The 27150-nt window shown below is 35.0% G+C and overlaps 1 protein-coding gene across 2 annotated transcripts in view; it reads right to left on the reverse strand.

The window, feature by feature from the left end:
* MED13 (mediator complex subunit 13) overlaps positions 1 to 27150 on the reverse strand; it is a 94629-nt gene that overhangs the window by 19805 nt on the left and 47674 nt on the right. For both annotated transcript variants that reach the window (XM_059997597.1, XM_059997598.1), the window contains 14 exons: positions 25721 to 25934; positions 24604 to 24685; positions 22473 to 22594; positions 20236 to 20326; positions 19889 to 20103; positions 19411 to 19607; positions 17767 to 18683; positions 10271 to 10432; positions 6393 to 6616; positions 4568 to 4757; positions 3199 to 3661; positions 1788 to 2007; positions 942 to 1133; positions 157 to 380 (listed from right to left, as the gene is read on the reverse strand). In XM_059997597.1, the coding sequence (XP_059853580.1) occupies positions 157 to 380; positions 942 to 1133; positions 1788 to 2007; positions 3199 to 3661; positions 4568 to 4757; positions 6393 to 6616; positions 10271 to 10432; positions 17767 to 18683; positions 19411 to 19607; positions 19889 to 20103; positions 20236 to 20326; positions 22473 to 22594; positions 24604 to 24685; positions 25721 to 25934 (3513 nt within the window). The remainder of the gene's footprint in view (positions 1 to 156; positions 381 to 941; positions 1134 to 1787; positions 2008 to 3198; positions 3662 to 4567; positions 4758 to 6392; positions 6617 to 10270; positions 10433 to 17766; positions 18684 to 19410; positions 19608 to 19888; positions 20104 to 20235; positions 20327 to 22472; positions 22595 to 24603; positions 24686 to 25720; positions 25935 to 27150) is intronic.

Below are 27150 nucleotides of genomic sequence, written 5' to 3' on the forward strand. Positions count from 1 at the left end.
AAAAGAAACGAAAAGCACCCACAATCCCAAGACTTAATATTTTAATATATATACCTTCCAAACCATTTTCTATTCATTAAAAATGAAACATAATGTGCATGTATGAATTTTTTTTCAAGGGATGATACAATGATACACTTAAGGAAATAAAAGTACCTATTTGGGACATCGATGTTAATGATACAAGTTTCTAAAAGTTCTCCATATAGATCTGTGCAAGATGCAAGAATCCATCTTTGATCATGTGATAAACAGTAGCCCACGAAAAGAACATTGTATTTCTGTCCAGCTTCTCCAAATGTTTCTCCTAGCTCTGTCTGTTTATCCTTCACTGGAGCCAGAATAAAAGGAGGTGTATAAAGTCGAATACACTCTGGTCTCTGTAAAGTAAAAAATTAAGTTACTACGGTACTATACAATCACAAAAAAATTTTTTATTGAAAATAAAGATAGGGACTTCTCTGGTCGCGCAGTGGTTAAGAATCCGCCTGCCAATGCAGGGGACATGGGTTTGAGCCCTGGTCCAGGAAGATCCCACATGCCACAGAGCAACTAAGCCCGTGAGCCACAACTACTGAGCCTGTGCTCCAGAGCCTGTGAGCCACAACTACTGAGCCTGCATGCCACAACTACTGAAGCCCATGGGCCTAGAGCCCGTAAGCTGCAACAAGAGGAGCCACCGCAATGAGAAGCCCACGCACTGCAACGAAGAGTAGCCCCTACTCGCCGCAACTAGGGAAAGCCCATGCGCAGCAACGAAGACCCAACACAGCCAAAAATAAATAAATTAATTAAAAAATAAAAATAAAAGAAAGATATAGTATATCTACCCATTATAAGATAACTGGAAAATGAGAGCTAATCAGAGACTTGCACTTAGTTTTGCATAAAATCATAAAATGTAGTCCTTCAATAACTCTGGTAATGGAAAACATACTTACATCAGGACTTTTAAGAGCAGTTTCCATGGCTAAACCTGGACCAAAACCAGTCAATGTTTTCACATTGGTTGATGTTGGAAGTGGTCTCCGACACTGGGTAAAGGCCGAAAAAGCCAGGGATTTTAAATGCTGGGTATAGATTTGTCTATCTTCATGCTTCACAGGTTGCAACAGGTACTGACAGGGAACAATCTAAGAATTACAGGCAAACATTACAAATGTTAGACTTTCCACAAGAAAATAAAAAGAACAGTGAGTCTAAAACTCTAAACATTTTATTAGAAAATTTAAACAAAACATAATTAAAATAATCTAAAGAACGATATTTTCTTATCTATTATATAGATTTTTAATGAATACTCAATTTTATTAATAAGCTATGTAAAAATCTTTAAACATTTCTACATAGCAGTTATACTGATCAATACTGCCACTGACTGCCATAGTCCTGTTGTAGCCTATAAAGAATAATTCAAATTCTCTGCATACAACTTAATATGGTTAATTTCTCTCTACTTCTAGTTTGTAACCTCTTATTTAGAACTCTAGTTTATATAAGTCCATTCTTTTCCTATTTAAGCTTATGAATTTAAAAATTAGTTTATAAAAGTAACACGGGAGAGATATTTAACATACTTAATGTGGTCTTTTTATTCTCTTACTGTTGTATCACTGCAAGTTTACCTTTTATAAACTAAGATTTCTATTATAATATTATTTATATAAAGTCAATATAATAGAACCTGGCCTTTAGAAAATCAATGTGGATACAGAATAGTAACTTTGAAACTTCTATCAACGTCAAGCGTTTTAAATAAATTAACTTATAACATTTATCATTCTCACCTGTACAGAAACAGTGCTCTTAACATGAGGAGGAAGAGTCTGGACCATTTCCAGAAAACATCGAAGTAACCCCAAAGTCCATACATTAGAAGAATTAGTGCTCTCATCTTTGTTTTCATATGTAAAAGGATCAATTATATAAACAACAATTGCAGGTGGATAAGTGATTGCATGTGAATCACCATCTGTGGGAATGCCCACTTTGTCCCGATCCATTGTGCTAAAATTTGAAGTAGAAATAAGACAGTTAGGGAAAAAGTTCTCCTGTACCTTCTCGGAATAGCATCAAAACAGGTTCTTAATACCCTTTTTTCTTTCTTTTTTTTTGGGGGGGGGGGGGGGCGTGTGGTGTTGAGAGCTTCTCTAAAAATGAGGGACAGCTTTCTCTCCAAAGAGAACCAAAAAGTTCACAATTTGATGGTGTACAAAGACCCTTGGCATTAAGAGGCCTTGCATTAAAAAGAAGAAACAGAATTCTTAAAACCACAGAGCATTAGAAATGTCAGAGAGCTTAGTGCTTTAAAACTAAGACAAAAATAAGTTAAATGAGCTGCCCAAGATCACAAGGCTGGCTAGAGGCAGAGCTAGACCAAAAAGAAACCAATTCTCCAGACTTAGTCAATGTTCTATTACATTTTTAGAATATATATATTCATTTCATACTTCATAACTTCAATGGTGATTAAGCTTCATTCTTTGATGGTGATATGATTTTTTAAAACTCCAAATCTTTTTAGATGTTCAAAATGGAAGATCTAGCTGGGTAATTAAGAGTCTGCTTTTAATCACATATAAGTATAACTTTGGGCAAAACTGCATCCAGGTAGCTGAAAGATATAACCAAGCTTAGGCTAACTTAACCTATAAATCGAAAGGGAATGCCTTCTTCATAAAGTAATAAAGAGAGCTGTCACCATCATTGTTGTTGTTATAAATAACTTAAGTGGAAGCATTTTGTAAAGAGCATAATATGCATTATATCCTATTGCTCCCACTCTACAGATAAGAAAACATGCTCAAAAACGTTAGGTAACTTTCCTAAAGTGACATAGCCAGTAAACGACAGATTCAAATTCTGGTACAACTCTTATGCCACTGAACAGGGTCATTCAATAGTGACTTCTAAATCACTGGAGTGATTTGCATAGGCAAGTCTACTTGACAGTTACGTCACAGAACAGACTCAAACATCACAGGATAGTTAGACTAAATGGTTTTTAAGGTCTTCATTCCCACCCTGAGATTCTATGATAAAGACTTTATGAAGAGTCTTCATTATAATTTTACAGATTAAATATTCGACATTATAAAAACTAAAATTTCAAGGATAAGACCAAAGGCTCTTTATGTTATTTGGACAAGAAGAAGAATATATTTATACTTCTGCAAAGGTTGGTATATTTAAATATACCTTTCAGACACATCAGGATGTGGCTGACTCGGAATCGAAGACGACTCTCCAGAAATCCCAGCTGTTTGTAGAGCTGATGGTGGTTGCCCTCCTAGCTGGCCATTCTGAACTGTACTCGCTTGCGTAGACATGGATCCCGCAACACTACTGTTCATACTGCCAAAGGGTGGAAATGAAGGTAGTTTATTTGATGACATTCCACTATTCAAGTTGGAGGATGATGAAGATGAAGCTGAGGTTGTGGTCAAAGTTGAGTTAGCTGTGGCAACTGAAGAAGATATGGCAACACCTGAAGTCATTGTCACAGTGCTGCTTGCTGTAGATGCTAGGGTGGCAGATGGAATATTAGCATTTCCAGTACTTGTCATCTGAGGTGGAGTAATCAAAGGCTGACTTGTAGGGGCAACTAAATTTGGTTGGGAAAGTAGAGAGCTGTCCAATGGCTGGGAAGCAAGGTAAGGACCTAAAGACAATAAAAACAGGATATTTAATTCTTTATTTCACTGATTGGTTCTTTATTTAATCTACTATGTGAATAATAATTGCTAGTTTATACTCTTTTGGTCATTACCCTCCCCCTAATTTGCCTGCTAACAGTGTAGCAAACACTAGCTTTCTATTTCCCCTACAAAGTGAAAAAAATTTTTAAATGGAATTGAAAAATAAACCAGTTTATACAAAATAAAGAAATGGTTTCCATGAAATATAATAAAATTCTATTTTGAAGGCATAATTAATTAAATAAAAATAACAGTATCTAGCAAATTTTCATTAAACCATTCAACAAGTTCCTAGGTCACAAGTTGAATAGTGACTATACTGGGAACTAATTAAATATAAAATGGAGGAATGTTATGGGGTTCAAATTATAGGAATGTCTAATGAGGTTCAATGTTTTGGTTCTGTGTCTCTTTGGATTAAGTCTAAAGTTAAGTCCATTGATATTTAATTCAAGGGTGTTAAAAGCAAGTCTTCAACAGCTGTCATTTCTTAATTCCAACAAAGAACTGTCTCTCTGTGTTGTAGAGGGAACTACAAGTTGTTTTACCTCTAAACCATTAACAAATCAAAAATCTTAATTTTAATAAACTTAAATAAAAACACAAATCTTCCTACTTGATGGGATCCCTACCGTAGTGATCAACAAACTTTTTCTGTAAAGGATCAGATAGTAAATATTTTTGCCTTTCCAAGTTACACAGTCTCTGTCACAACGACTCAGCCCTGATCTCGTAGCATAAAAGAAGCCACAGACATCTGTAAATAAATGAGCATGGCTGTGTTGCATTAAAATATTATTTACAAAAAGCTGGTGGACTGGGTCATACTTTGCTAAAATGACCTTATACAATAAATACAAATTCAATACCTAGGTCATATCTGCAGACTTGTGCATAAAGCTTGAGTTTAGAAAATGCTTCACTGTTACCATCAGCTGCCTGAGAAAACCATTCTGCTACCAACTTTTCTGATAGTTTCTTTGATGCAGTAGATCCAACTCTCATGATCCCATCCGTCAACAGTCGAGAAATAGGTCTATGTTGACCCAATCGACAAGACTACAAATACAGATACAGAAATCAGAATTAGTGAGTGTGCTATAGTTTTTTAGTTCATATCATAAAGGATTTAAGCTATTTAAAAATAAGCTTTATCATTTATAACTAACATTTGCAATAATAATATCAAGGTGAAATGGTGCCACAGGTCTTTTTACTTTTCTACATTAGAAATCCATTGAATTTCTATCAAAATTAAAATATCTCCAATGAAATAAAACACCTAGATAATAATGGCACTAGATCCACGTAGTTTGAATAATGAAAACTTGCAGAATACAGAAATAACTGAGCATGAATATACAGTCATTTTAAGTTGTACATCCATCCCAATTCATGTATATAAATGCATTATCCAGCTCTCCCTCCAATTCTGCAGGCCACTAATGTTTGTTACAGGAAGCCCAATCTCAAACAGGTTTGCAACACTGGATTAAGTAAGTTTAGACAAGGATTTCTTTACTGTAAGACTTTCAAAGGCTTTAATAAGCTAACATGTATAGTGAATCTCTAAAAGGTAAATAGATACAAAATGTCTCCCCAAACCTATCTAACTATGGAACTTTTTTCTGGGAAGATTTTGCAGGACTAGTGTTCTAAATAACACTCTTTGGAAATATTTACTTTTACAAAACACACTACAGATATCTTGCAATTAAAGTTAAGTAGAACATTAATGAGGAGCTAAACCAGCTCAAACTAACGATTCAGATTGTAAAAGAAACTAAATTTTAAAGACTAGATTTCCAAGCATTTGTGGGAAAAGGGAGATACCGTTGGCCCTTTGTATCCTTAGGTTCTGAATCCACAGATTCAACCGACCATGGATCAAAAATATTCAAAAAAAAAAAAAAAATCCAGAAAGTTCCAAAAAGCAAAACTTGAATTTCCCATGTCTGCAACTATTTACAAAGCATTAGGTATGTAATGCTATGTAAATATCATCTATAAGTAATCTAGAGATGATTTAAAGTACAACGGAGGATGTGTATAGATTATATACAAACACCAAGCCATTTTATATAAGATTGAGCATCCATAAATTTTGGTGTCTGCAAGGGGTCCTAGAACCAATACCCTGAGGATATTCAGGAACGACTATAAAATGAAGTTAAGACTGTATGTTCCAGGGTACTTAAAATTTATAATCATTGTACTCAATGATGGATACAACATGAGAATTGTAACTTAAAAGACCAGCCAAGAATTTCAGAAATAAAATGGATCTTAGAGAGGCCTATCATAGCTTTATTTTACATATGAGGTAAGTAAGGCCTAGTGTCTAAACCTGAGGTCCTAGAGAATCAAGACTAGAATTTTTATAAATGTAATTTGTTCCTGGCCATTTACAATGCTACCCTTTGTTTCAGAAAAAGATTATCTTAAATGGGACATACATGCTCTCAATGGTTTTCCCCCAGTACGGCAATTTCCACAGTGACCCATGGTGCACACATCTCACAAAGGGTCTGGCTCAAAGCTGTAAAGAATGTAACTGGCTTTTATGAGAACTAAACACCTAGTCTGACATTGTTATTATTCTTTACCAATCAACTGAAATATCCAGTATATTTTATATATAAACATACAAATCATAAGGTAGTTTTAAAACGACACCTCTTTTTAAGCACCTACCTCATATATTGCAGTAAGATCTCTAAAAAAGCTTTTGGCTCCATTTAACAAGGCTTCATTTTCTGGACATAGTACAACATAAGCTATATCTCTTTGAGATCCATAGGGTTCCAGCATAAGTCTCTCCCAATAAGGGAGAGCAAATGGAGAAAGCACCAGAAAATCAAAATCATAACCCAACAAAAACGTGGGGATTGGCAGTGGTTCTGGGGATTCATCAGTTCCTAAATAAGAAAAGACATATTTTAAGAAAAGATTTAAAAGAAGAACATTTATTTTTATATATTATTTTTAGAATATTTTAAAATTTTATTTATTTTTGGCTATGTCAGGTCTTAGTTGCAACATGCAGGATCTCCGTTGCGGGTTCTTCCATTGCAGCGTGCGGGCTCAGTAGTTGTGGTGCGCAGGCTTAGCTGCCCCTCAGCATGTGAGATCTTAGTTCCCCAACCAGGGATCGAACCCGTGTCCTCTGCATTGGAAGGCAGATTCTTTACCACTGGACCATCAGGGAAGTCCCAAGAGGAACATTTAAATGTCAAGAGTTAGTGTAGTCATTATTAGTAGTAAAAATATTTAATTAAAGACAAAAAATACCTAAAAGCCAGTGATTGAGACTTTCACAGTTAGGAATTTGCTAAATGACCTTTTATAAAATATGTGACTTATACCTTCACTTAAATGTAAAAAAATTAGAACAAAAAACTTATTAGTACAAAAGAAGATATGGGAGGGTTTTAAAAAAAATTATATTAGTTTCAGGTGCACAACATAGTGATTTGATATTTTTATACATTATGAAATAATGACCACAATAAGACTAGTCTCCATCCGTCACCATACAAAGTTGTTATAACATTACTGACTACATTCCCCATGTGTACATTACATCCCCATGATTTATTTATTTTATAGTTGGAAGTCTGTACCTCTTAATCAACGTCACCTAATTGTCATCATTTTATTTTGAATAAACTCAAGACTGGGGAAAGCCTTTTTAAGCATAATGTAAAACCTGTCCATTTAAAAACTGATTAATCTGACAACATAAATTTTAAATTTTGGCATGAAAAAACACTATAAACAAAGCCAAACAATTAACAATAAATTGGAAAAAAGATGTGCAATGTGTACAACAAAAGGTTAATTTCCTTACCATAGAAAGGGGACCTATAAATCCGTAAGGAATTGATCAACATCCTAACAGAAAAACAGGTAAAGGATATGAACAAAGTCCACAGAAACAGAAATACCTCTTATACATAAAAAGATGCTCAATCTCATTAAGAGCAAGGAATTTAAAATAATTAATAGCAAACAATTGTAACATTTACTATGTGCTAGGTAATGTTCAAAGATCTTTACATGTATTCACTCATTTAATCCCCACAAAAACCATGAAGCAGATACTAATATCAACCTTATTTTAGAGATGAGAAAGCACGAATAGAGACGTTAAACAACATGTCCAGTATCACATAAGAAGTGGCAGAAGTGGGATTTAGAATCTAGGAAATCTACCCTCAAAGTCTGTACTAGTCTACGTCTCAAACTATAATGAAACAAACCAGTTTCTCCCATCTACTCAGCACCCTACTGGCAAGGGTTTGGGGAAACAAACATTTTATTGGTGGGAGTTTAAACCACTATCAGAGAGAGTAATTTGGCAATATATATATTTTTAAATATACACATGCTTTAAGCCAGGGATTGTGTGCATTCTAGAATAGTTGTAATGATAATGATGCAAACAATGTTAAGTCCATAAACAGTAGACTGGTAAAATAACATATGTACAGAACAATGGAATATATGCAGCCATTTAAAAAAAAACGAAAAATAAAAGCTCATATGTACTGAACAGTAAGGTGTAGAACTCTGCATGTGTCTACTATTTTGGCTTCAAAAAGAACGTAAAAATACTATAACAATAAATGCTGGAGAGGGTGTGGAGAAGAGGGAACCCTCCTACACCACTGGTGGGAATGTAAATTGGTACAACCACTATGGAGAACAGTATGGAGGTTCCTTAAACAGAACTACCATATGATCCAGCAATCTCACTCCTGGGCATATATCTGGAGAAAACCATAACCTGGAAGGATACATGCAACCCAATGTTCACTGCAGCACTATTTATAATAGTCAAGACATGGAAGCAACCTAGATGTCCATCGACAAAGGAATGGATAAAGAAGATGCAGCATGTATGTACAATGGAATATTACTCAGCTATTAAAAAAAAGAATGAAATAATGCCATTTGAAGCAACATGGATGGACCTAGAGATTATCATACTAAGTAAGTCAGAAAAAGACAAATATATGATATTGCTCATATGTGGAATCCAATTTAAAAAAAAAACCATGTAAATGAACTTATTCACAAAACAGAAACAGACTTACAGACATAGAAAACAAACTATGGTTACCAAAGGGGAAACGTGGCAGGGAGGGATAAATCAGGAGCTTGGGATGAACATACACACACACTAGTAGTATACAAGATAGACAGCCAACAAGGACCTACTGTATAGCACAGGAAACCCTAACTCAATATTCTGTGACGATCTATATGAGAAAAGAAACTAAAAAGGAATGAATATAGGTATATGTATAACTGAATCACTTTGCTGTACACCTGAAACTAACACAAAATTGTAAATCAACTATACTCCAATAAAACTGAAATATTTTTTAAAAAGTAGAAAAAATATATATATAAATACTATAATTAAACTGCATTTTTCACTGATTATCAAGTTTTTTTAAATGAAATTTAAATTATTCAGCCATTAATAAAAGGAGGAAAAGGAAAATATGAGCAAATCATCTACTACTTCTGTACATAATGCATTCTAAAACCATGCAAAAAAAGTCAAGGACTTCAGAATAAAAACTATTATTTCAAATATATTTTAAAAGTTTCAATTACATCCCACCTTTCAGAAACACTCTTTTTTGTTTTTTGGGGTTTTTAAAAATTTTATTTATTTTTGGCTGTGTTGGGTCTTCATTGCTGTGCGTGGGCTTTCTCTAGTTGTGGCGAGTGGGGGCTACTCTTCGTTGCGGTGCGCGGGCTTCTCATTGCAGTGGCTTCTCTTGTTGCGTAGCACAGGCTCTAGGTGCATGGGCTTCAGTAGTTGCAGCACTCAGGCTCAGCAGTTGTGGCTCATGGGCTCTAGAGCACAGGCTTAGTAGTTGTGGCGCATGGGCTTAGTTGCTCCGTGGCACATGGGACCTTCCCGGACCAAGGATCAAACCCGTGGCCCCTGCACTGGCAGGCAGATTCTTAACCACTGCACCACCAGGGAAGTTCCCAATCTTTTCTGGGTTTTTTTTCCCCAGAGATAATCTTCAACAGATAGTTCAAGCATTTTGAATGTTCCTTCCATTACAGTTGACCATAAATCTACTGTTTACCATACTGAGAGTATTCATTTGTTACTCTTGTCACAAGGGGCAAATTTCTGTCTTTGTTCTTTCTTTTTTTTTTAAATGAAGACCTTGGGGCCTTTTATCACTAGTATTACCCTCTCTTTTTTACCCCATTTTTCATTAAATTTTGTAAAATAGTAAACTTACAAGAAAAGTAGTGTTTCAGTCTTTATTTGGCAGTATGATTCTTTCTTCACATAAAATCTTTCTGGTCAGTAAAATATGTAAAAACAAGCTGTTCTTTCTGAAGTGGGATTGGAGAACCCAGTAAAGTGAATGTTGAAAACGTTCAAAGTAAGGAAGGCTAAGATTGACCACACTGGCCTTAAGTCAAGCATATGCCACCGAAATATTTAAAGATAAATGTGCTTATTAAAGTTGGGCAAAAAAACTGAGAAATGATATAAAATAAGTCAATACACATTACTATAAATTACTTACCATAAGAGCCTCGGCCAGCCATTTTATGAAATTGTTGCCAAGTGAGAGGACCTTGAACCCCCCAAGGCCTTACTGTTCTTTTTTTCTGAATAGCATCCTGAAGAACTGGCTGAAGAGATAGAAGCATTCGAAGTATATCTTGTGAGCACTGCATACTCACATCTACAACCATTAAAAAAAAAAAAGAAAAAAGAATAAGAATTGCTATTGTCAACACAAAAATTTTTATGATAACAAGACATCTAGGGAAGTTTAGCTCTTCATCACCAAGATTAAGCATCTGCTTGTGTAGAGAACTATAGTAAGTTGTATCTAAAATGATCTGTAGAAATGATTTTTCTAGGTATTTAAAACCAAGAAGAGACAATAAAAAAGTTATTGTAACTCGTCTTCATAAAAAGTCATTCATTAGCTCATTGATCAATTTATAAATTAATCAAATAAATTTCTTCCTTTTTGCATTTATTTTGGTTGTTTTATCTATTTATTTATTTAGACTGTGCAGCTCGGCACACAGGATCTTAGTTCCCCTACCAGGCATCAAACCCGTGCCCCTTGCAGTGGAAGCGCAGAGTCTTAACCACTGGACCGCCAGGGAAGTCCCTATTTTGGTTGTTTTTGGTGCTTATAGGTATCTTACTAGAAAGAACTTTGCCTCACACAGAAATGAGTTATAAATTATGCACCTTCATTACCACCACTTTGGTAAAATGACCAGATGGACTAGACTGGTTACAATGATTAAAGCTTAACTTGTGAAAAATGGTAGACTGTATGTAACAACTCTGAAGTATACAACTTGTACAGTAACAGATAAACTTGTTCATACTGCTAAAAAGTGCTGTAATATCTGAAGATATTTTATTAACCTAGACGTAACAGATTTACAGATTATCAAATTATTATGACCTACATTTCTGACCAACTATCAGGATGGATATGGAGGGTGTCACTCTTAATTGTCAAATGGCTTTTTAAAAAACCATGAAATATTACTGATATAAGTAATCTGTCCCTCCATTATGGTTCAGCTGTATCATTAAACCTGTTTGAGCACTCTGTTATGTTAAATCATTCAACTTTAATTCATTATTATTATTGCCTAATTTATTTCTTGTTTTAATTCCCTACATCTAAATAGTGTACAGAATCAGAAGTAATTTAATTTCAGATATACTGCTTAATAATTATTATGTTTAAATAAACTATTATATACATAATAGAATACTAGTCATTAAAAGTGATAACAGGACTTCCCTGGTGGCGCAGTGGTTGGGAGTCTGCCTGCCGATGCAGGGGACGCGGGTTTGTGCCCCGGTCCAGGAAGATCCCACGTGCCGCAAAGCGGCTGGGCCCGTGAGCCATGGCCGCTGGGCCTGCGCGTCCGGAGCCTGTGCTCCGCAGCGGGAGAGGCCACAGCAGTGAGAGGCCCACGTACCACCAAAAAAAAAAAAAAAAAAAAAAAAAAGTGATAACAGAGCTATTTGAAATGGACAAATGACTAATAAACTAATAAATTAAAAAACAGGTTTTAAAAGTATGGAAGATAATTTTACACAAACAGAACTATGTGTATTCATATGTGACTATTTACATAAAATCTAGAAAAAGTTGTCATTGGCTAAGGTTGTTTATCATAATCAAATGGGGAACTTTTAAAAAACATATACACAGAGCTTACCCTGAGAAATTCTGGTCTGAGTGAAGCTCAGGAAACTACAGTTTGATTTTAATTCAGAGAGATTCCCATAGATACTCTTTCATTCTTAAAAAAATATATATTTAATGAAGACCTACTATGGGTCAGGAACTATGCTAGCTGCTGGGAATATTGTGTAAATAAATTCTTATTCATGTCTTCAGGGATCTTACAATCTTGTGCAGGAGAATGCATGAAAAATAATATAATTGTATATTATGACAAGTGCCAGGTCTCTATACTGAGATCTGGTGGAAAGCAATGGTTTTTAGAATATATAATGATTTTTAAGAGTGATCATGAAGGACAGATAAATAGATCAATAGAAGTAAACATCCAGAAATAAAACTTCACATTTATTGTCAACTGATTTTTTTTGCGGTACGCGGGCCTCTCACTGCTGTGGCCTCTCCCATTGCGGAGCACAGGCTCCAGACGCGCAGGCTCAGCGGCCATGGCTCACAGGCCCAGCTGCTCCGCGGCACGTGGGATCTTCCCTGACCGGGGCAGAAACCCGTGTCCCCTGCATCGGCAGGCGGACTCTCAACCACTGCACCACCAGGGAAGCCCTACAGTCAACTGATTTTTGACAAAGGTGCCAAGACAATTTAATGGGGAAAGATAATCTTTTCAACAAATGGTTCTAGGACAATTGGATATCCACATGCAAAGGAATGAATATGGAACCCCTTCCTTACGTTATATACAAAAGTTAATTCAGAACGGATTAAAGAGCTAAATATAAGTGCTAAATCTATAAAACTCTTAGAAAAAAACATGGAAGTATATCTTCATGACTTAGGATTAGGTAAAGCCTTTTTAGATATGAAACCAAAAGTACAAACAACAAAATAGAATAATACACTGAACATCAAAATTAAAAACTTTTCTGCTTCAAATGATACCATCAAGAAAGTGAAAAGAGAACCCAGAGAACAGGAGAAAATATGTGCAAATCATAATCTGATAAGGAACTTGTATACAGAAGATATAAAGAACACTTATAACTCAATAATGAAAAGACAAAAAACCTAATTTAAAAATGGGCAAAGTATCTGAAAAGACATTTCTCCAAAGAGGAAAGAGAAATGGGCAGTAAGCACATGAAAAGATGCTCAACTTCATTAGTTATTAGGGAAATGCAAATCAAAACCACAATGAGATAATACTTCACAACCCAATAAGATGATTATAATAATAATAAAACACACAAGGACAAGTGTTAATTAGGATATGGAAAAAGTGGAACTGATTGCTGATGGGAATGTAAAATGGTGCACTGCTTTAGAAAATAGTCTTGCAGTTCCTCAAAACGTAAAACAGTTATCAAGTCCACCTAAGAGTAATAAAAACGTATGTTTACACAAAAACTGGTACACATATGTTCATAGTACCATTATTCATATCAGCCAAAGAGTGGAAACAGTCCAAATGTCCATGAACAGGCGAATGGGTAAATAAAATGTGGGATGCTCATAAATGGAATATTATTTGGCAATAAAAACAAGTGAAGTACTAACACATGCTACAACATGGATAAATCTTGAAAACATTATTCTAAGAAAAAGAAGTCAGTCACAAAAGACCATATAGGATATGATTTTATTTATATGAAATGTATAAAAGAGGCAAATCTATAGAGACAGAAAGTACACTGGTGGTTGCCTAGTGCTGGGAGGGAGTGGTTGGAGGAAAATGGGGAGTGATTGCTAATAAACATGGGATTCCTTTTGAGGATGATGAAAATGTTCTAAAATTGATTGTGGTGATGGCTACACAACTCTGTGAATACTAAAAACCATTCAATTGTACACTTTAAATGAATTGTATGGTATGTCAATAAAGTTGCTTAAAAATGAGTGATCATGGAGTGGTGTAATGATGGGGATGGGCAAAAATTGGGGGCAATTTTTACTTCTACTTTTCTGTATTGTTTAGATTCTTAACTTTCTTTTCAGCAAGTATGTATTTTTTATAATTGGAACAAAGCTTTTTCTATCTTGAGAAAAATAAACATTACCATTAAATTATACAAACTACAGTTTGTAGACTTTTAATTCCTTCAAACAAATATTTCAACACCTTGGGCATCTATATGCCAGGCACTGTTCTAGGTACTTGGACATATCAACAAACAAACAAAATAGACAAAAACCCTTTCTCTTAAACAGAACTTGCATAGGCTGAACTTAATGGAGAGATAATTAATAAATTATACAGTATATTAGAAGGTAATAAGCAAACACTATGGGGAAAAAAAAAAAAAAGGAGCAGGATGGAGAAGATGACTTCTGACAAAATTTAAAAAGACAAGAGAGTTACCCATGTAAATACTTGGAAGAACAGTGTCCCAGGCAGAGGAAACAATCAGGGCAAAGGTCCTAATACAGGAGTTTGATACTATTTTATGAAGCTGTTATAATTGAATGAGAAAGTATTCCAATATTGCCCATTTAGGTTTTGCAGCATTATTTATTTTAATGTTGAAATTTTAAATTGAAATATAAAGATATTTCTTTTTTGTTTTGAATTATTTTCTCAATATAAATTCTTAGGATGAAATTCATCTTTATGGCAGCAGAGTAATCTGTTTACATCAATCTTTATTGTTATAGAAAAAATGCACACAAGGTTAACAACTCAATATTTTCTATTACTTGGCAAATAAGTTGGATATTTTTTTTTTGAGGTATAACTGACATAACATTAGTTATGTTTTAGGTGTAAGAAGTGATGATTTGTTATCTGTATATACTGTAAAATGATCACCACAGTAAGTCCAGTTAACATCCATCATCATACACAGTTACACAAAATTTTTTTTCTTGTGACAACTTTCAAGATAAGCTGGATCTTAAAAACAAATAATAATAATAAAAATAAACAGAATACCACTAATGCTACTGCTGCTGCTATTACTACTACTGTTACTACTGGTAATATTTGAGTACTTTGTGCCAGGCACTGGTCTGTTTTATATGTATTAGTTCATTCGATCCTCTAACACTGAGGTAAATACTATTATTGACACTATCTCAAGAAACTGAAACAGAGGTTAAATAACTTGCCCAAGGTCATAGTATATAGTGATGGAGCCATGTTGCAAACCCAAGTAGTCGGTTCCACAGCCTATGTTCTTAACTACTATCTATGGCTGAAAATAATCCTGCCGTTTTTTTGAAAATCTATATGACATTTATTTATACCTTTTTCTTTAAAAATTTGATCCTTGAGTATACTGAGTTTGATGAATCATCAAACTATTATCATGAACAAAATGTAACCACTGGTCCATGCATAGCCTTATCTTATTCACAAATTTTCTTAATAATATTATGAACAACTACGATCTCACTGCCCAAGAAGCACATTACTCAATCTTATTAAGTGCTTCTCCCTATCTTATCCCTCAGCTTTTAAGAATTAACCATCATCCTGAATTTTATGTGCATCTAGAAAATACATTTAGTTTTGCCTGTTTTAGAACTTTATGAAAAAATATCTCACTATATACAATCTTCTGGGACTTGTTCCCTCTCCCTCCCCTCAAAACTTTTACCAAGATTCATCTGTTACAAGAGTTTTACTCATTTTCAGAGCTTATGTAACATTCTATCTGTACTATCATATTATCCATTCTCCTGTCAATGGGCATTTAGAGTATTTTTACTTCAACCCTGTATTACAGTTTTAGTTCTCCAAGTAGTCTATAAGCAACTTAAATATAGGATATCTTCATATCTTCCAGAATACCAAGCACATTGTTTTGCACGTGTCCAAAAATGGCTGGATTAGCAAATGACATAAGGAACCAAATAAAAGTTATTAAATGGCATGTATCACCTAAGAACAAAAATTCTTAACAAAAACCACATTCTGAAGAAGGCTAACTTTCTGCATAATTACCAAAAGTTAGGAAAAAGTTAATGAGTGGTATACTGAGACATCTTTTTAGAAATACGTTTCCCAGTGGCTATGCCTGAAAAAAAACCCTAAATGATGACTTTAATAATGGCAGCTTATATAAATTCAGTACCTACTATGTGCCAAGGATTGTGTTAAGCAGCTCATATGTATTAACTCATTAGATCTTTATAACTACACACAAGTATTTGACATGGATGACATTTCTCTCCTTCTTCAAACATTTCCTATACTTAGCTACCAGCACAACACACTCTCTTGGTTTTCTTCCTACCTCCTTTGTTGCCTATCCTGGATCCTCCTCTTCTCCCCCATCTCTAAATGTCAGTTCCATCCTTGGACTTCTCTATCTAGAGTCACTCTCTAAGTTTTTTCATCCATCTCCATAGCTTAAAATACTGATAACTTAAAATACTGATAACTCACACACAACATTTTTTAATCTCTAGCCCCAACTACTCCTCCGAATTTAAAATTCGTTTCTCCAGATAAGTACTTGACCTTCTCCCCCAGTTGTTCCCCTCCTCTATAATTAGTACCATCATTCATCCATTCGCTCAAGCTATCCTTGATGCCTCATCTTTCCTTATATCAGCAAATCCTGTAGGTTCTATTTCCCAAATATGCCTAGAACCTACTACTCACATCTCTATTGCTTCCAATCTTGTCTAAGGTACTGTCATCTTTCACCTGAACTACTGTAACCGCCTCCTAACTGATCTATCTGCTTCTACTCTCACCTTCACCACCCACAGCACAACAGCTAGAGTGATCTTTTAAAAGAATAAACAGTAAAAGGATCATGTTACTTCTCTGCTCAAAACTGTCCTACAGCTTCCCGTAACTCTCAGAATAAACTATAAAGGCCTTACTTACATGGTACATAAGACCCTACATGATTTTGGTGCTCGGCCATCTCTTAGCCTTCCAACTCCTAACAGTCTCCCCATCACTCAATTCATTCCAGCAACAGGGCCTCCTTACAGTTTCTCAAACATATTAGGCACACTACTCCCTCACAGTCTTTGCACTACCTGAAAACACTCTTCTCTCGGCCACACAGCTCACATTCCCCCACTCTATGTAGGTCTTTGCTCAAATGCTGTCCCTCAGTAATATCTTCTCTAAACATACATCTAAAGTAGCATATTCTTGTCTTTTTCCACTCCTTTACCCTGCTTTTCCGTCAAAGCACTTGTCGCTATCTGATATCATATAATTACTTATTTTTGTTTATTTTGTTATTTTGAGAATTACAGGCTCAAAAAGGGCAGGAAATATGTTTGTTTTAATACTGTACTTCGTAAAAGAACAGTGCCTGGCACATATTAGCTGCTCAATAAATAATGAGTGATAGAATGTTGAATAAATCAGACAACGAGTAATTTTCTGCTAATTGACATGTGCAAAGTACCTTTTATAGTCCTACTCAAGTACATAATTACAGACCTCTAATAACCATACTTCTGTTGGTGAAATTAAACTGCTAGGAAATTCTCCCTTTAAAAATACCATTTTTTTTTTTTTTTGGCGGTACACGGGCCTCTCACTGCTGTGGCCTCTCCCGTTGCGGAACACAGGCTCCGGATGTGCAGGCTCAGAGGCCATGGCTCACAGGCCCAGCCGCTGTGCGGCGTGTGGGATCTTCCCGGACTGGGGCACGAACCCATGTCCCCTGCATCGGCAGGCGGACTCTCAACCACTGCGCCACCAGGGAAGCCCTAAAAATATCATTCTTAAAGGAGTTTTAAGTCCAAATTTAAGTGTCTCTATCAGCTACATGGGAAACTGCCTTTAATACCTTTTCCTAAGAAAGAAAAGTCATACAACTAAAGGAAAATAAAGAGAAAAATTATTCCATTAGCATACTTACCATTTCTTTTGGACCAGGGGTGTAAGCATGAACTTTTCACAAGTGCTTCATCAACTTTTCCTCCTGACATGTTATCCATGAACTGACGCCCATGTTCTAATGCAAGGTAGCAGTCATTGCAACAGTCCCGCTCTTCAACACGTACCCAGTTGTTAGTTATACCAATTTTGGGAAAAGGATCTTGGTCTGCAGCTCCAAAAGGTGAAAATAAATTAGTGCACTGATCTTGTAGCAATAATATCAACTCATCAGGCAATTTTTCAGATTCCTTTAGTCCTCCATTAACATGTTCAGCAGAAGTAGCCCTGAGAGCTTCAAAACGTTTTTCTGCTTCTTTGCCACATTCTGTGTTGCGTCCTATGATATCTAGTTCATCTTCAAGAAATAATCCTGAATTGTTTCCAAATTTTCTGTTCATGACAGCACTGAAGCCACAGGTACACCTATACTGTGCTTCCTGCGTTGGATCTGGAATGTAAACTCCAACATCGGCACCCTTGATATTCATGTTGCAGACACAGATACAGCAACTATCAAAGTTACAGTCTTTAAACAAATTCATAACTGATTCTGAAAGAATGAGGTTTACATAAAGACTGTGTGCTTCAGGGATGGAAGGAACAGTTGCAGGTTCAACAGAATTAAGGGGTCTGCACGTGGATGGGGTGGAAGCTGGTGAATATAAGTCTGAATTTTCATATTTGACTGAACCTTGAGCACTAGCTGGTCCACCAGCTCCACGAGGAGTCCTTGGAGTCCTTGGAGTCCTTGGAGTTGGAAACCTAGGGGTAGATGGAGAAGGAAGAATTCCTGCTCCACTGTTACTAGGAGGTGCACTGCTAGGAGGCATCCCAAAAGAAGCATGAGTTTGAGGTGTATAAGCAGGGCCATATTCTTGATCCATAGTACTTCCATCACTAGTGTCACCAGGGCAAAAGAGAATCAAAAACATGCATAAAGGAACATATTAGTAATGGGAAATACAACTAAAAATGTCCCAAATGTTTTTCAATAACACCAAAAATTATGAAAATACGATTAGTGCAAAAATTACAAGTACAATTAAAATGTATTTTTGGTTAGTACATCCACTCTAGGTGATTGTTGTGGGGTGAGACCCAACTAACTAGTTCCATTATAAATAAAATTTGTATACACTCTTCCACACCTAGACATCCACAATTACTATCTATATATTTCTTGTACTACAAATACCCATACTTCATTGATTCTAAGATGCCACTGTTTAAAAAAAACAAACCCAATTTTAGAGATATTTATGTGTAAAAAAAGGACAATGGCAATTCTAAGATGTTACGAATTATAAGACACCCCAATTTCAGAGATACTTAAATATAAAAAGTGTGTGAAATACGGCAAATGTACAAATGAGAGTGATTAGGATTTCAGACCAAAATAAAAGGTGCTTCCAAAGACAAAGTTTATTGGTCTTTAGTGTTCCAATACTTTAATAACCATACCGAACAAACACCATTATAAGCTATTAATCAGAAAATGATTTTTAGAACTTTCAAAAACCAGTATCTTTTTTCCGGGTACCAACATACTAGGTGCTTCTATGAAAAAAATTAAAGCTATACAAGCATTCATATACTATACCAATACTATACATTTAAATCATACCCCTCTTTGATGAATGGCATTGTAGGCCCTGAAGGAAGCAATTCCAATTTTCCAACAGTCCAACTCTGACGGTAAATACACTCTTCTGGCAATTTGATAGCAGGCAAACACTGGCTTGGTAGAGTTTTTAGAGGTGCAAACATGGAACATCCCACTAGAACTTGACAATTTTCAGGCTTATAGACATAAGAAAAATCCTACAATATAAAGACCATGACTCTTAGCATCTTATTTTCCAAGGGACAAAAAAAACAACAAACTGACTCTAGTCCTTTTTTCCTGTCTTTAAACAAAATAATACAATGTAAATGTAATCCTACTCTTTTCTTAAATGCATTCTTAATAGTGTCACCATAATTCAAATTTGTTAATAACGAAATTAGAATCACTAAGAAAGGATTTTTGAATCTAGCAATAAACTAATTCTATACAAAAATATAGGAAGTGAATTATTTTTCTAGAAAAATAAAATACTTACTTTAATTTCAGAAGGTTTTGGGCTACAGAATCCTTCATCAACCTCAATTTTGAACTGTGCTCCTATACTAGAACTATTTCCTTCTAGAACAGTTCCTCCAGGTGTTGTATCCATACTACCATATTCTTTATTATTCATATTCATTGGGGAAAATCCCATAATATGTTGTTCCAATGATGGTGGTGTAGGATACATTTTATGAAGATCTGCAGTGCCTATATTTAATAAAACACACATTTTAACATAAGACTAAAAAGAAGTTACTCTGTGCTTAAAACAAAGCGGTGGAGAACTTTATTGAGATTAATTTTGCAGATTTATCTGGAACACAGATTTGGGAAGCTTACTTATGCAAGATAATGGGTCCAGATTTCCTGTCTTTGACTCCTTGCAGCTGGATTTATCATCTGATCCATTCGCCGATTTTTTAGATCCAGGCTATTAAAAAACACACACACACACATATTGCTCTGAAATTTAAATCCAACGTGATCAAGACAGTAATCATTCAGAGTAACTTGAAAGTAGAGCCCATTTGTGCTAGAGCCAAATATATACAAGATACAATTTAAAGATACAAAATAATTTAAAGACATAAAACACATTTTAGGTAATCAATAACCCAGATTAGTTTTTCTACTGATTTGATAATGCTCCAAATAACAGAGGAAAAAGTTCCTTCAAGAAAATGACCAATACTTTCAAAATACACAGAACAACCTATTACTTAAAACCTATTAAAAAAAAAAAGTAAGAAAACCTACTATAAGGGTTTGTAATTAACATCAGAATTGCCTCTTAGTAAAAGATACTCATAAAGCATTTGTCCCTTTAAATAAAAGACATTAAAGATTCCTATATAATCAATCACCCCTCCAAATTCTTGTTTACACTTTTACCTTGTTTAATAATCTTCTTGCCCTGCAAAAACGCTACAACAGGTAAAACTAAGCAAAACTTCAGAAAGATCTCATACGACAAAGCAATAGGATCCCTAACTAAAGGTAGTTTTAATACATCGAACAAAACAAGTTTTAGAATCTCTAATCTGTCACCAGTGTTGTTAGAGCTGACAACTTGGTTCCTTGTCTCCTGTTAGCCACCTTGTCTTAGATATGTAGACTGAGCTCTGATCACAACCTTTGACCTCAGAAGAGCCACTGCTGATACGTGAATGGTAGAGAAAGTACAAAAGTATCAAAGTATTCAGGGATATAGTCACCTAAAATATACTATATTACGGGATGTGGAGTAAAAGTTTATGTATAGTGATATCTGCTTTATGTCACTTAATTGAAGAGACCAAATGTACTATATAAGTTTCCAAGCTATCTTTATGCAGATGAAAAAAGAATTCCCTTTTATAATGCAGCACCCAATTCATTAATTTGCCAGAGACTTGACATTCTAGGGAATCTCATTTTAAGCTTTAATTTCTTTTATCTTCACCTTTCCCTGCAAATGGGTGTTAAAGATTAAGCATTACTTTTTCTTCCTCTTTCATTATTATAGTATGTAGGTGTCTTATAATAATGGCTGTGAAGCCAAACAAATTCAGAAGAAGTAGTATTCCTTAACAAATTGACAAGGCATATAACTTTAATGTTAATTACTTATTATTCTCTAATTGAGTCAATTTTTCGGTCATTTCTAAAACTAGAGGATCAAAGATTAGGTTAATAATTCTGCTTCCTCGAAATTGAGTCATTTGTTGAGACGTGGATGCATCTAGAGACTGTCATACAGAGTGAAGTAAGTCAGAAAGAGAAAAACAAATACCGTATATTAATGCATGTATGTGGAACCTAGAAAAATGGTACAGATGAACCAGTTTGCAGGGCAGAAGCTGAGACACAGATGTAGAGAAGAAACATGGACACCAAGGGGGGGAAACCGCGGTGGGGTGGGAATGGTGGTGTGCTGAATTGGGCGATTGGGATTGACATGTATACACTGATGTGTATAAAATTGATGACTAATAATAACCTGCAGTACAAACAAACAAACAAACAAAAAACAATACTAAACTTTCTTTGGGTTATTTGTTTGCAAGTATGTTAATATAAATGTTTCAGACATTACATGAAATTTCTAAAAATCTTATATGTTCTGGTATAATGTTATAAGTCATAATTCTAGTTATTAAAGTAATAATAATAATTCTGCTTCCTAAGGACTGGAGAAAAAGAACATACGGCAGAGCTCAAATTAAGCTTAATTATACATGTCCTTCAAAGACAAAAAATAAAGAAAAAAACCCCTCAAAGTTTATAGGTGACATTATATCAAGAATGCTCAGGGAATTCCCTGGCGGTCCAGTGGTTAGGACTCTGTGCTTTCACTGCCAAGGGCCCGGGTTCAATCCCTGGTCGGGATTCTGCAAGCCAGGCGGCGCAGCCAGAAAAAAACACAAAAAAGGCTCAAACATGAGGTTAAAAAAGGACACCAATTAATTTCTTCCAAAATATATCCTATTGTTCAGGGCTAAAACATAGTATTCAAGTCACATATCACTTCTGAAAAATAAACTTATATAAAATGAAGGAAAACAAATTATAATTGTAATCATTAATAAGATACTCACTGTCAGTTCATCTTCATCAGAATTAAAAAGATTATCAAGGTCAGTATAAGAGACAGCCAGGTCTGAGTCATAAATCAAACTGGTTGATGGAGGACGGGCATGACTAGTAGGGCGTGGAGCATCTACATGTGTCAACCAGAAAAAAAAAATCAGAAATTCTACTACTGACCAAATGGGTATTATTCTATTTATTTAAGCTAGACATATAACTTTATAAGGGTGTTATGCAATAAGAAATGGTGACTTGTTTAAAATTTAGTTCATAGAAATAAACTTTTAAATATATGGTCATACCTTCCCCAGGAAGCTCACCAAAGGCTATGTAATCCATAACACAGCTAAGTAATCTACATTAATAATATGTCAAATAAAAATATAAACACTATCAGGACAACAGAATTAAACAGAATTAAACACACACACATTTAATTTTTCTATCTTCCTGAAATATAAAGGAAGCACAGATTCTCTGGCTCTTGAGTCAGACAGACTATTAATTTGAATCCCAACGCCAACACTAACAGTATGACAAGAATTAAATGTGACAAAATGTAGATAAAGCACTTTTGCCCAGTGCCAGGCACTTAAGTACTCACTTAAGTACCCCTTAGTTAAGTTTCATTTCAGTTCTAAAATTTTATTTTCCTTTTTTCCCCCCCAGTTTTAGTGAAAAAAAAAGACTTTAGAAAAAATAAAAATACAAATGAAAGTTAAATTCCTCTTACATTCCCACACAAGAAAGAAAAAAAAGAAAGCAATTTGGTGTATAAACCTTCCAAAGCATCCTCAGAATGGTTAAACAACTTGAAATAGCCCTCCCTTTCAGAAAGGTGAAAGTCACTTTCCAAGTGCCTCTGCACATTGTCCTAAAGATTCACTAAAGCAGTAGTTCTGAAATTTTTAGAGTGTGTAAAAATCATCTAGGATATTTATTAAAAACCAAGATTTCCCAGTTTCACTTCAAAACATGCTCCAGAATGTGGCAGACGGTCCACATTTTGAGAAAGCCACACCACAGGGACAACTACACATTTCCTATATCCTAGGGTAGGTAAACAGGCTAAAAAACCCGAATTGTTAACTCACTTTAAGCTACTTAGAACCACTGACCACTAAATTTATTTCATGAAAGACCATCTCTTCCTTATTCAGATGGACTTTTTTTCTTATTCCTGTTTTTGGTTGCACAGAGCCTGACTGACCTTCTCTATTTATTCCAAATACTAAAACAAAACTTTGCCCCTAAAAGACACATACCAAAGGACAACTTCTTCTGCCTCCATCAAAAATTAAATAGATCTTGTAAAAGAACTAATATATCATGTCTCTCTATTCTATTCACAAGTAGCACAAGTCAGACACTTTCAAAGTGGAGTCTTCACCACTGTATCTCCAGTGCCGAGAACAGTGCCTACACATAACACGTGCTCAATAAATATTTGTTAAATTAATGACCTCAGCAACAGTTCTTCTAACTTGGGGAGAGGGGGAGAAAAGGACAACTAAATTACAGTAAAGTCTAATTCATAAATTGAGTTTTTAGATCTGAGAGAGATATCAGGCAATGATCTTATCCTATCCCTTCATTTTACAGCTGAAAATTATTTTTATTTGTTAAAAAAGGAGGGACTTCCCTAGTGGCACAGGGGTTAAGAATCTGCCTGCCAATGTAAGGGACACAGGTTCGATCCCTGGTCCGGGAAGATCCCACATGCTGCAGAGCAACTAAGCCCGTGTGCCACAACTACTGAAGCCCAAGCACCTAGAGCCCATACTTGACAACAGAGAAGCCACTACAGTGAGAGACCTATGCGCCGCAACAAGGAGTAGCCCCCACTCACCGCAACTAGAAAAAACCCACGCACAGCAATGAAGATCCAAGGAAGCCAAAAATAAAAATTAAAAAAAAAAAAAGGAAAGACGTTCCAACAATTCAAAACAGAATTTCTATCACCTAAACTTGCTTCTCCCAGTACAAGATAAACAATAAATCCATCATTTTAAGATAGGTCCCTTTCTATGAAACATATGAATTATGCAAAAAGGAACACTAAAAGTCCAACAATGTCAGATTACTTTGGAGTAACAATCCTGGAATGCAGTATTTTAAAAAAGAAAATTAAAGTTTTACCTTGCTTGATAGAGGGACTAAATAATGACATAGCATCTTCTTCGTGTGATAACACTGTTACACTAGATGGCACATCTTCTACCTGCACACAATATTACATATTAGACTGAAATACATATTTTACCAATAATAAAATATACCAACTATTGAGTAGCTATGTATCAAGCATTCTGCTGGGTGTAGTACAGACATCAATAACTCTCACAACTAACCTACGTGATAAGGAAATAGTACACTCATTTTACAGACAAAAAATAGTTCTAAAGATAACCCAGGAAATACAGCTGATAAGTAGTGGAGCTGGGATTTCAACCTAAATCTGCCAAATCCCAAAGTCCATGTTCTTTCTACAATACCTACTGCCTTCCCAGATACTACTGTTTCCACATTTACAGAAGAACAAAATGTCAAGTACCTGGCACACAGTAAGGCTAAATAAAACTTTGTGAAATGAATTCTTTGTATTAAACATACTATTGGGTCCTTTTTGCAATTTTACAGCTTTCAATTTCCAATTTTGTATTTACGGCAAAATTCTTATCTAGCAGAGTTATCTTAATAGATTTCTCTGTCCTTAATAGATCCTCAAATATTTGATTTTTAAAATTTTAATCAAGTAAGTATTTGTACATCTCACACTTTATTCTCGTAACAATTTACTTTCAGGGGCACTACAGGTTCTTGATTCACATATTCAAAGTATCATGTATTTTTTTTTTTTTTTCAAAGTATCATGTATTTTATAAACTCAGTGATGTATATTTTACTGCAATTTTGAAAACTGGTAATTCACTTACAGCATAGTTTAACTCAGAATCAAAACAGTTCGTCTACCTAAATGTCCTGATTTCAATATAACAGAAATTAATGCACTCTTTCTCCAACCTCAAAACTTATACAACAAAAAATAAAGATCTTTTCATTATCAGAGACCAGCTACAATTTCAAGCCCATACAAGCTCTTAAATTATGTACAATGTGCCGAATTTACCTATTTTTAAAAAATGTTTTTCTAAGTTAAAATGATGATTTTTTTTTTTTTCCAAATACAAGTGTGGTACTATATGCAGAGCTACAGATCATCAGTGACACTCTGGTGTACTTTGATTTCTCTTACCTTGTGTTTTTTTCCAGCTTCTCTCTCATTATTTTGTCTATCTTTCTTATCAGGAAAAAGGAATTCCTCATCTCCTTCAACAAATGCATATGGATCAATTTTAGGTTCTTGTTCTGAATCAGATGCTATTGCTGAAAGATACTGATTTTTAATTTGATATTGCTGCACTAATTCATCAGAAACTTTTAAAGGTTTCTTACATTGCACCATTAACCTGCATAAAAAAAATAACAATAGAAAATTAATCATATTCTCCATAAAAGTATAACAAATTTCCAAAATGACTTAAGTATCATAAACTTTTTAGAATTATTAAAAAAGAAGAATTATTTAAAGATGATCTAATTTTCAATCCTTCATTTTACAAATGAAAAAACTGAGGCATAGAAAGGTTATGTGATTTACTGAAGTATCAAATTTAGCAATAGAGAAATGGAGCTAAAATCCTGGTCTGATAGTCTTTCCACCAAAATGTGCTGTCTTTTGGTTATCCACTCTGTTCCCAAGTCCTCAATTGCATTAACTTGTCCAAATCCATTCACTTGAAAGGGATTCAAATCTAAACTGTTCCAGCACAGAAACTCTCAAAGTGTGGGCTATACAGTGAGACACTACTTTTATACAATTTATACCTTTATACAATGAAAGTGATTATCCTTTTCCTACTGCCATGAGTGGATATATTTTAAGTTTAAAAAACTTAAGAGCATGACCTGTGTTTCATTAAAATAACATTATTACCATAAATCCAGCAAAACGTTTTACAGCGTCAAACAGAGTTTCGGCGCAAGTATCTCAGAGGTTTTTTACTAATCACGTTGGAAAATCAATTATTAGTTTTTTGGTTCCACATGGTGAATGATAAATATATGTTTATACTCTCCTAAAATATCCAATAAAATGACAAAGGGCAACAGAACAGGCAAGAAGACAACACTGAAGTTAGAAAGATGAACTACTGGAAAGAGACCAAAGAAAGGTGAAATCTACGGCTTAGAGAGGGAAGACAAAAGCAGCTGATCTGCACCACAGAACCCTGGAAATCATCAGGACTTTTACATCTTTGAAGACCAAGGTGCTTAGTGAGTGGGAATAGAGAAATGATTCATTTTTGGTTTGTGCATGACACTTTTAGACTCCCAAATTCATGTTCTCTATGGTTTGCAAAGCTGAGATTCCCATGCTGCCATAATAATGGCAGCCAGGCTTCTAGTCAGATAATGCTCGAAATCCTGCAATGACTATTTTACCCTGAGTAAAAAACAAAGTCCTTATAATATCCTACCAAAGCTTTCCATGATCAGTCTCCTCTTTTCCCCTCCAACTTCATCTTCTATTATTCTACTCCTCCCTCTCTTACTCTTCTTCCAAGGTCTTCCTTGATATTCCTCAAACAGGTCAGACACACTTCTGGCTGTTCTCTGTCTGGA

The sequence above is a fragment of the Delphinus delphis genome, chromosome 19, assembly GCF_949987515.2.
Source record: "Delphinus delphis chromosome 19, mDelDel1.2, whole genome shotgun sequence".
NCBI lineage: Eukaryota > Metazoa > Chordata > Mammalia > Artiodactyla > Delphinidae > Delphinus > Delphinus delphis.